Below are 11660 nucleotides of genomic sequence, written 5' to 3'. Positions count from 1 at the left end.
TTCTCCTTGTCGTTCTGCTCCACCCATTCCTCTTCTTTTCCTTCTTCTCTCTTCCTCTCCATATTCTTCTCCTTCACTTTCTTTTTCTTCTTCTACATTTTTCTCTATCTCACCCTCCCTGACTCCCTCCTACCCTTACCCTACCCTCCCTGATGCATTCACAGACTCTCCTCCAGTACTACTGGTCATTTGAATTTTGTCTTGCCAAGCTATGAAAACAAGGATGGTCTCCTGAGGCATCCCCTGTTACTGGTCTTTTCCATATGTCTTTTCAATTGTCCTTTCACTGTTTTACAGATTTCTTCTAAGATCATTTTACCCCACCCCACCTCCATGCCTTGATTTCTTATGGTGGGAGTGTCCAGAGTTTCAAACTCACATCCTCTTTCCTGGTGTTCTGCCTGAGAAACCACAAAATCTAGGGGCTAGAGTTAAATTTGATCATTGAGCTTGGGGCATTGTGCTATGTACAAAATGCCTGGTCTCCAGTCATGCTGAAGTCCTTAAACCTGATGAAGCCTAATGGGTCGTAATTTTCACCTACATGGGAAGGAAGGCATTTACTCAGTGTTTCTGAAACCCTGGCTCCTGGTAAAGTTACCAAACCCACAAGCACTCCCGCCCAGCAGTGGCTAATGGCTAGCAGTCACATACAAAATGACCAAAGGTTCTGATCTTCGGGTTAGATAACTTCTAGTTACCTAGCAACAGCAAGATAACAAGCCCAATATATGAGAGGCTACTTAGCCCTACATCAGTCTCTCCCTCTCTCTCTCTCTCTCTCTCTCTCTCTCTCTCTCTCTCTCTCTCTCTCTCTCTCTAACTTTTACAATCCTTACTCTGTAAACTTTTACCTCTTTCTCTAAGTGTTCACCTTTCTTACTCTCTAACTTGCTTTCTGTCCTTCCTTCTATGTCTTTCCCCATCTCTCCTTTTGGCCATGGCAAGTCTAACAATCTTTTTACCCTTTGTTTTTCTCACTGCTGTCTAAAATAAAGCTCTAAAACATTAGACTGTCTATGTTTTTTTAAGGCCCTATATGGGATGCCAGAGACTAAGAATCTGGTACCATTGTCTTCCCCTAGTTCACCCCCATCCGTGTAGTGTCAGTGGATTTACACAACCAGATGCACAACCAGGGATGCATGGTAATTATCCTTCACTCCTCCCATGTCAGCCTTCACAGAGCACAGAACCTTCTGCTGGCCATATTCTCTCTCACTTCATCAACTTCCCCTAAACCCACAGTTTCACACTGGACACTTAACATTACTACGAATTATTAAAATGTAACTGCATTTAAATTTAAAAATCATCTCCTCATTTGTGTTGGTAACAATCCAATGCTTAACAGATATTTGTTAGTAGTGCTTACCTGTTGACATTGATACCATGAACTTCTTATTACTTCTGGTGCTTTGTGATTTTTTTTTTCCAAGCAAGATGAGGACTTGAACAATTTATGAAGTCATGTCTTTGGACTCACAGCACTTACATGATGTAGTTCTAGTTTCCCAGAGACTTCCAGTATCTGTGATGAGCCATAAACTTGGGACATCTGCAGCATGACCCAGAGTTTCATTGTGCTGAGCAGAGAGATCCCAAGATTTGATTGCTTTCTCTGTCCAAAGTATATATATGCGATTAAATTACAATTGCATAGTGGTTTTTATTACTCTGTGTTATTATCATTTCAAATCCTCTTATTTCTTGGCTGAGTTGCTAAATGATACCTTGTTCTGTGAACCAGCTGCCACTTTTGTTCTAAAGCGATTGGATGAATCTTTTCAGCTTTCCTAGTTCCATTTACTGAGAAAGGTAGCTTCCCTCTGAGGTTATGGTCTCAGAAGTTGTTGGATGTTTCAAACCCTTCCCTGGAATGTCTGGGACTCTGCAGAAAAGGAACGAAGACTTTTGAAACAAAAGCGAGAAACTACTTGGTGACTTCTTCTTGTCTTGTGAAAATTCTGAGATCCATTCTTGAATTTGGAAATATTCAAACACATTAAAATTATTCTACAATGAGAAAATCAACTGCATTATAATTCTGATACTTACTGACACATGAGTTATAAGGATGTTCTTTATTAAAAAAATCAATTAGTTCTTACACTCTTTATTTCGTTCTAGAACACATTTTCCCCCTTTTAACAGCTAAAAAAATCTATTTTAATTCAATTTCATTTTTAAAAATCCATATTATTTTAAAAACTTTAGTGGTAATTGTAATAAGTATCTATAAAGTGTTGCAGATGGATTATGCCCCCTCTTTCTGAGGCTAATGGAAGGTTATTAAAAAAAATTCTTTCTAATGAACATCTATTATTGTTGTTTTTGTTGTTGTTGTTATTGATGTTGTTAGAGGTTATTACTTGACTTCAGGAATGTTAAATGCTAATGAGGGTCTTATTGTTCTCCAGATGTCTCCTTTCACCCCCCCCAATATATATATATATATATATATATATATTTGTAAAAATGTGGTGAGTCCCTGAATGCACAATATCAAATGTTTCTGATTCAACTTGTGCACAATGCAATCTAGATTCTGTCTTTTTACATTGGTTTTCCTTTGCAGGGAAATGAAATACCAAAGCCTATCTGAAATTAAGGATTTTTCAAAAGTCTCATTTCCTTGGGAATTCTAAATAAAAGTTTATATTCATTATGGAGAATGTATTATGAGCTTGTCAAGGGCATTTTAATATGAATTTCTTTCCTGTTATGTTTATTTTTCCTTGGTGATTTGAAGTCGAAGCTACTCAAATGAAAAAAAAAAAGAGGTATCTAAAACTACTTCTCATTATCTCACTTTCTTTAAATTGAGATTTCTGATGTTGAGGAGGAATGAAGTGAGTGTGCAGATATTGTCCACATAATTCCTAAAAGAAAGAGCAATAGTCATGTTCCACAAACACCTGTATTCGACACCCCAATTAAATTGCATGGGTACTGGCTGAATCTAAAGTCCCTGTAAATGAATGTGTTTGTGTGTGTGTGTGTGTGTGTGTGTGTGTGTGTGTGTGTGTGTGTGTGTGTGTGTGTGAATATTTCCATGTGTGTGTGTCTGTGACTCAGTATATCTAGGTGAATATGTACATGTGTGTGTTAGGATTTTATTGCTGTAAACAGACACACTTATAAATGCATGTTTTATTAGAAAACCATTTAATTGGGGCTGGCTTACAGGTTCAGAATTTCAGTCCATTATCATCAAGTTAAGAATATGTCAGGATCCAGGCAGGCATGGTTCATTTGGAGCTGAGAGTTCTACATCTTCATCTGATAGCTGCTTGGAAATGAATAGCTTCCTGGCAGTAGGCAGAGGGCATTAAAGTCTGTTCCCACTCAACATCAAATGTGTTTTTGAGTGTTTATGTGAGTATTAGTATGGGTTCTATTGACATGAAGTGTCACCAGGATCATAGTAAATTTTGAACACTTTGTAACTTCTTTTCAGATGTTTACTCCATTATTTTCATGGCTGGAAACATGGTTGCCTTCAGACAGACACAGTGTTGGAGAAGGAGATGAGTTTTAGGTCTTGATATACAGGAAGCAGATGGAGACTGTGTCAAACTGGAGATTGCTTAAGGACAGCAGACATCCAAGCCTACCACCAAATTGTTGCATTTCTTCCAACAAGATCACACCAACTCAACAAAGACACATCTCCATCAGTGTCCCAACTACTCCACCAATGTCACACCTCATGAAACTATTCCACACCTCCTGAGAGTGCCACACCTATTGGCACTATTTATATGGGCCCATTAACATTATTCTTAAAACTGTTCAATGGACCTTTCATTAAAGGTAACTTTAATGAAAGAAATAAAGAATGTTTCAAAAAATAAACAGGAGTATGTATGTCTTGGTTACTGTTCTCTTGCTGTGAGAGACATCATGACCAAACCAACTTATAAGAGGAAACATTTAATTGTGGTCTTAGAGTTCCAGAGGGCAAGTCCAGGATATCATGGTAGACATCATGGCAACACAGAGGCAAAACATGTAGAGCAGTAGTTGAGAGCCAACAACTTATGATGGAGATGGCAGAGAGTAATGAAAGAGGGAGAGAGAGAGAGAGAGAGAGAGAGAGAGAGAGAGAGAGAGAGAGAGAGAGAGAGAGAGAGAGAGAGAGAGCCTGATGGGTTTTTGATATTTCAAGGCTCTGTGACAAGTCTCCTTTAATAATAAAACAAATTCTAATTCATTCTAAACAGCCCATCACCTGGAAAACTAACACATTTGAACGTGTGATCATCTGTGGCACACATTTATTCAAAAGAATAAAGGAATGAAAAAGAAAATGAAATCAACTAATAAGTGGCCATGACACTTGGTAGTATAGTTTATATCATTTCTTTTCATTTCTCACAGTTTAGGGTTATTTGCATAACCTATTTCTGATCAGCCATCATTCTCAAATAATCCAAAGGCATCCTAACCCCACCCCACACCCACACACACATTTCTACTTGATTAACCATATTGGCATTACTTATTTTCATGGAAACATATCCCTTATTCCTGATTTAGTTCAAATCGTGAGAAATGTTGATGTATAATTAATTCCTATTCATAATGGGATAAAACAGAAGTCAACAGGATTGAATCCATTGTTCCTTGGAGCAGAAGATTTCCCATCGATTTAGTAAAATATTATAAATATGATTTTAAAAGAAGGCAACACCCTGAAAAAGTCTTATTTTCATATTTTCATTATTTACAGACCATTCTGTGGTATAAATAGGAATCTAGAGGAAGAAAGGTGTTTAAAGTCACTGACACACACACTTAACTGAGGTTTCCTTAGCACAGGAAGAAGATATATCAATCCTCTATATCTGGAGAGTTTCTCCAGGCCCCTAATGATATAAAAGTCTTCAGGTCTCTAGGTTAAAACAACATTGCTTTTGCCTATAATTTATGGAAAGTAACCTCTTTTATACAGTAATCATATTGATGTGTGTATGCATACAGAAATATACAGGTAAGTGCAGAGGATAGGGAAGGGTATACTGTTTTCTGCTACTTCACTCCCTAATTTTCCCCTTGTGACAGGGTTTCTTGCTGAGCTAGGAGTGAGGCTGACATTCAGGAAGCCACAGTCATCCTTCTGTCTCTGCCACTCCAATTCCTAAGCACTGGTGTTGTAGGTGAATGTTTGACCAAACACTTGGCTTTACCCCTGGGACATCTCCCCAGATTCTTCTTTATTTTAAATAACCTCTGGATTACTTTTGCCCTCAATGTAATGAAACTGCTGTATAAGAATTTGTTATTTAGAAGATGGACATATAAGTGGTCTGTGTGTGTTCAGTACAGACATGGTATATTAAGAACTACTTTCCTTAATTCCTTGAGAATTTCATACACTATATTTTGATGGAATTTACTTTCCAATTCTTTTAGTAACTCCTCCCAGAACAAAACCTGGCCCATTCCCACCTATCTCCTCCTGCCAACTTCATATCTCGTCTTCTCCCCTTTGTTACAACCCATTCAAATCATTTGTGTTTCCCATAAACTCTTGGACATCTGGCTTCCAGTAGAGAATGAACAATCTATCACCTTCAAAGTCAATACCTTTGATGAAAACTGACTATTCATCCTTCATCAACTGTCTATACCTTATCAGATAGTGATAAGTGATAGTGAGCCTTCCCGTTCAGTGATGGAAGAAAGAATGGCCTGATTTTGTGCAGAAAGACACAGTTTTTCTCTTACCTCTGTGCCTTACAAGATTTTCATTCTCTTCCTTGAGGATTTCTAAGATTCAGCTCCTCTACTTCTTGCCTCTTTCTGTGAGTATTTGTGAATATGCATGTGTGTCTATATTACAGATGTCTGAGTTTACATACAACTCAACTCAGAGTGGGATTTTGCAATTAACTGCTGGCACTATCTCACACTAGACTATATTCCTTAATGCAGACTTGGTGTGGGTAAGTACCAGAAAGGAACTGGAGATTGCTAGATATCTTCAGAGTTAGTTGTAGTATAGGTGAAGTTTAGACTTCTGACCTTACATTCTGGCTAGAACCTATGGGTTTAAGATGCATGGATAGGTGATCAATATCCTGAACTTGCATTGCATTTTTGTTCTTTTTGAACAAAACGGAGATATCCTTGAAGAGATAGATGGATCCTATCACTTTGTTTCAAATAAAGAATTCTGTGGTTAAATTGTTTTGAAATGTCAGTCATGGGTCTTTGATGAAGGCTTTGGTCCACAGTACAATGTTCATAGGTAGTACAATATGCTCTCTGAAAAGTGATTGGAACCTGAGGGCTTTAATCAATGAGTTAATCAATCAATGAATGTGCATGGAATGGGTAAAAAACTTGTAAATGAACGTCGTCATTTGGACATGTCTTCAAAGCTGTTTATTGTCTTTGTCCCTTCTTGTGTTAATGCTGACTAGCTGCCAATAAGTTGAACAACTTTGCTGCTTCATGCCCCTTTCATATTCATGTGATCATGGATCCTTCTTTCATTTGTGATAGTAACATGTCAGGTTCAGAGGAAACATGGCTTAATTCTTTAATTTTTTTTTCTAGAAACGGCATGCTAAGTGTAGAACCAATGTTACCTAGTTGTTGTAGTTGGAATATTCAGCCACGGTATCTGTTGTCTTTGAGACTCAAGAACTTTGCTGCTACCCACACCACTGGTCTTTTTTCTGAATTCACTATTGTATTATAGTAGATTTCAATATCATATGAAGTACCAGAAAAATGAGTGAAAAATGACAGTGGTGAGATGTGTTTAGAATCATTAAATTACACACTTAAAAATAAATAAATCAATGGATTTATATAGTACATAAATAAAACTCCAATAAAACTTCTGAAAAGGCTTAACTAAATGTGATGCTTCTCATGTGAGTTGTTATTTGTCATAGCACCTGTGATTTAGCTGTTAATAGTAGTGGGTTTTATTACTTATGAATCAGACACCAATACATCCATGAAGGGGTAACACTCCATTCCCTCAGGAGAAATAAATCAATTAAAAGTCATTGGATTAATTGATGAGAATTTTTTCTGGTTAAAGCTGACTTGGCAGGAAGTTGGACAGATTGGAGTGTCTCCCAGAAAGTGTAACACACATTAGAATGTAGGTGTTGTGAGGCTATAAGACATATTCACTACTTGTCACCTATTATTGAGTATTCTTGCTGTTGGAGGTACTTACCCTTCACTTCTGCCATGGAGGGAAGTGGGTCTATACCTAGTCAGAAGGAGGAGATTGGGATGAATAATGTTTGTGTGGGTTATGGAGCAGGATAAACCTTAATGTGCTGGGATTTTTTTTTATCTCCAACTTGACAATCTAGCGTCACCTTAGGAGAGAGAACAATTGAAGAATTGTCTCTATTCACTTGGTTTTTGGGTAAGTCTATGGGACATTTTCTTCCTTGATGGTCGATGTGTGAGGGTAGGCAACTGTGGGTAAGCTCATCAGTAGTCATTTATAAAAGGGAGGCTTTTACTCTGTATTTAAATAAAATATTTGATCAAGCCACATGATTTTTGGTGGTTTGAATAAGAATATCCCCTATAGATTCATATATATGGATATTTAGTCACCAGGGATTGGCAGTGTGTTTAAGGATTAGAAGGAATGAGAGAAGATGTGGCTTCATTGGAGGAAGTGGTAGTGTCAATAAGGGTGGTCTTTGAGTTTTCAAGAAACCAATGTAATGGCAGAATATCTGTCTCTGTCTAAGGATCAATAGTTCTATTGCTCCAGTGCTGCGGTCACTAACTTGATGTTGGACTAAACTTCTGTAAGTGTATTCAAGCCCCCAGTTAATGCTTTGTTTCATAATAGTTGTTTTATCCATGATGTCTCTTCACAGCAATAGAACAATGACTAAGATAGGGTCAAGCAATAAGCACTCTTTCCTGGTAATGCTTCAAGTTCCTGTTTTGCCTTCCTTGGTAATAGTCTGTAACATGTAAGCTAATAACCCTTATATTCCCAAGTTATGTTTGATGTTAGTATTCATCAGTGTGAGAAAGATGCAAACTAGAACAATTGCATGTCATTATATACATGAGAATATCTTACCTTTAAATTAAAATAAAACACCTACACATTATTTGTCCTTATAGGATAAGTGACAGTGGTACTATTAGATATTTTGTTTCTCTAAGAAATTGTCTTACTTAAAATTTCTATTGTTGTAAGGACATAACATGTCCAAAGAGCTATTTCCATAGCAAAAGTTTTATTCAGCTTATATTCCACATTGCTGTTCATCATCAAAGTAGTTGGGAAAGAAACTGAAACAACACAGGTTCTTGGATCCAGAAGCTCATGCATAGGCCATGGAGTGGTGATGCTTATTGACATGCTCCTTAAGTCTTGCTTCCATGAGGAGCACAAGACTACCACCACAAGGGTGTCACCACCCACAATGAACTGGGTCCTCTCCCACCAATTAAGAAAATTCCTTACAGCTTGATCTTAAAGAGGCATTTTCTCAACTGAGGCTCCTCCTCTTTCAAGACTCTAGATCTTGTCAAGTTTCTATGAAACCAGTATGGCACTCTGAATGTAGTTGGACTACGAGGAGGTGTGGCCTTATAGGAGTAGGTGTAGCCTCTTTGGAGGAAGCATATAACTGTGAGGCTTTAAAGCTCTGCTCAGTGTGGAAGACACCATCCCTGCATGCAGAAGACTCTAAGCTTCCTCTCCACCACCACATATTCCCAGCCACTTGCATGTTTACTTCCTTGATGATAGTGGACTGAACCTTTGAAACTGCAATGAAATGTTGAAAAGCCCTAATGAAATGTTTCTAATGAGTTGCCTTAGTCATAGTGATTTTTCACAGCATTGGAACCCTAATTAAGACATCCAGCTAGCACAAAAACTCTCTTAAATACCAAAATTAATCAACAATAGAGAGTATTTTCAAGTCATTTGGCATTTAAACTTATTCTAGAGAAAAAACACAAATGATTGAGTCCATGACAAGCCTGACTAAAAACAAAACAAAAAAAAAATACAAAAACAAAAAAAAACCAAAGAAAACAAAAACAAAAACAAAACTACAACAACAATAAAACCAAACAAACAAAAGAAACACTCAGAGTGCTTATGGGACCCAGTAAGACCCCCATGAAGCACAGGGGCTACTCAGGAGTAGTGACCAACATATTGGGCAACCTCATAGAGTTTGAAACCCATGAGAACTGGCATAGAAAAGAGGTCAGCACATATGCATTGAGTACACCTTCACTGTTTTATGAGAATGAGGTCACACATAAATTTAAGACTGGAATTTCCAGGGAATAGACAGGCTGAAATGGTACATAGGTATGTTGGGAGTCAGATGTTTGGAGGAGAGCCAGGGGAACAGGCCATGGGGAACATTTTGATGGTCATCTGGGGCACTCCACAGAGACATCCAAAAGATCACAGGATTCATCCCAGGCAAAGAGTGCTCAGGGAAAGCAGTCAGGATCCATGCCCCACCATATATTATCTCACCGTATACTCATTTTCTCTTTTAAATTACTATTTGACCCGATCGGCTGGCTATTTGTTAAGAAACCAAAGAACCTAATGTGGATATGTCCAATTTTAACTACTTGCAGAAAATTTCTATTCTTCCTGGGTCTCCTGCTTCACATTTTGAGAACTTCATCTTAGAATATTTTTGTTCCTCAGTGTCCTTTACTCCTTTGTGTGTCCTTTATTGTTTTTAAAGGTTACCATCAATTTAATCTTTCTTAACTTCTACCTGGTCTCTTTTCTGCATGTTAATATTGGATTTCTTAAAAAGATATCTTAATGGGAATAGAGAGATGACCATGTTGTCAAGAGTACTTTTGTACCGCAAAAAAACTGGATTTGTTTTCTTGAATTCATATCCAATGGTTAACAATCAGCTTTAATGCCAGCTCCATGGGATCTGACAACTCATGTCTCTGTGGTCACCTATACTCTCAAGCTACTACCCACCCATATAAATAAAGATAATAAATCTTAAAATGAGAGACAAGTTTCATTTGGTTTCATTATTCAAATGAAACCTGATTTTGTCTGATTTCTGAGTCTCTTTGGATCAGTTTTCTGGGTTGCACTTTGTGTAACAAGGGCACATTCCTTTTATCTATCACTCTTTCCCCCAACTTGTTGTTTCTCCCTCAGACTTCATTCCAGAGATTCTATCTATGTCCTGTCTTTCTCCCCTTCTTCCTAAAAATCCATCTTTTGCTGCCATCCCTGCTCCAATAAGTCATATCTCCAATTCCTTGCTCACTATGCAGACCACAGAATCTAAGTCCTGTCCATTTTAGCCTGTGCAATATTAGATGTATGCACTGTTCACAGCCTGCGATGCAACTTTCATCTTGCTTTGATGTTCTTTCCACCATAGTCCATCTCTTCCAACAATGTGTTCACTAAAAGCATGTCATGTCACACGTATTAATTTTTAGAACAAAACAAATTTTATTGACAAAGATACTGAGGTTGTCAAAGACCCATAGGTACCCAACACAGGAAAATAAACATTTTTTTCAATCCTATAAGTTTACTTTTCTGTACTTTGTGATTTTTTTTAATTTAAGTGATATTTGACACCAGAGTATAGACATAGATATGTAGGTCACCGAGAAATTTGATAAAGTACACAGTAGAATTGGCTAGAACTTTGTAAACAACCTTTCCGAACTTTTTGGATCCATCATCTCTGGTGTACTGCACCCAGGAACCTATTAAGAAGTCATTGTCATCACCTGATCTCGCCTCAGCCAGAGGGGTCTCTGGAATGATGTGGAGGTTACCTTCCTTGTAGTCATCCAGGAGCTGATAGACGTAGAGGACCGGATCCTTCTTGTAGGAAATGTAAAAATAGTCCTGTAAGAATGGCACCTGGGCTAGCACCATCCCACTCCAGTTGTCCTCAGAGCCATCTTTCCCCTCAAATTTGTGTTGTACCTCTCTGCAAACCAGGGCGCTGGCGAGGTGGACATCCCTCACCTGAAGAAAAACTACTTTGTGAGGCAAGACCTTAAGATTTAAAATCCTCTCATCGCTGTGGAGCTCCTGTCCGTAGACACTGTCAATTCCGTCATACTTCACCAAATAAAGAGAAGGGTTTGTTGGCAGTTGACCTAGAATGATGGCCTTCCAATGGGTGACAGGCTCATTACCTTCCTTCCACCCGTGAGAAATTCTGCAGCCAACAATATTCCCCAGGGCCTGGGAAGAAGGCTTCCTCCTACTCTTCTTCTTGAGTGATGTCATGCTCAGACTCTTCAGAGGTATTGTCTTCTACCTGGCTGTAGACCTGTTGTGCTAGATCACACTGTCTAAGTGGCTTCCATTCTCTTCAAATATCATACTTGCCCATTGCCTGGGACTGAAGATCTTGCCCATTTACGCCAGACACAATGCTGTTGCCTCTGTCATATATATGAATTCCTGATGGGCAATGGTTATGGGTTGGGAGTGAATGCTGGACCAAGACTCTTCTCTACGAGAACTTCTGAGCATGTGAAGAAGACTATGCTAAACAGATTTGAGCTCCTAAAATTAATTTTATAAAAATAAGAAGTTAATAAGTCAGCCATGGTGGTACACGCATTTAATCCCAGAACTCAGAAGGCAAGGACAGGCAGATTTCTAAATT

At 38.2% G+C, this 11660-nt stretch overlaps 1 protein-coding gene across 1 annotated transcript; it reads right to left on the bottom strand.

The window, feature by feature from the left end:
* Window positions 1-10457: 10457 nt before the first annotated feature.
* Gm20809 (predicted gene, 20809) lies at window positions 10458-11452 on the bottom strand. Its single transcript, NM_001160137.1, has one exon. The coding sequence runs from the start codon at window positions 11273-11275 to the stop codon at window positions 10592-10594; it is 684 nt and encodes a 227-aa protein (NP_001153609.1). The 5' UTR covers window positions 11276-11452; the 3' UTR covers window positions 10458-10591.
* Between the last annotated feature and the right edge of the window lie 208 nt (window positions 11453-11660).

Source organism: Mus musculus, chromosome Y (genome assembly GCF_000001635.26).
Source record: "Mus musculus strain C57BL/6J chromosome Y, GRCm38.p6 C57BL/6J".
In the NCBI taxonomy this organism is placed as follows: domain Eukaryota; kingdom Metazoa; phylum Chordata; class Mammalia; order Rodentia; family Muridae; genus Mus; species Mus musculus.
Note: the sequence above shows the minus strand (reverse complement) of the source record. Positions and strands in the feature narration are given on the sequence as shown.

Excerpts from the sequence above, each read along its gene's own strand:
- Gm20809 (NM_001160137.1), bottom strand. The coding sequence starts at position 11,275 with ATGACATCACTCAAGAAGAAGAGTAGGAGGAAGCCTTCTTCCCAGGCC.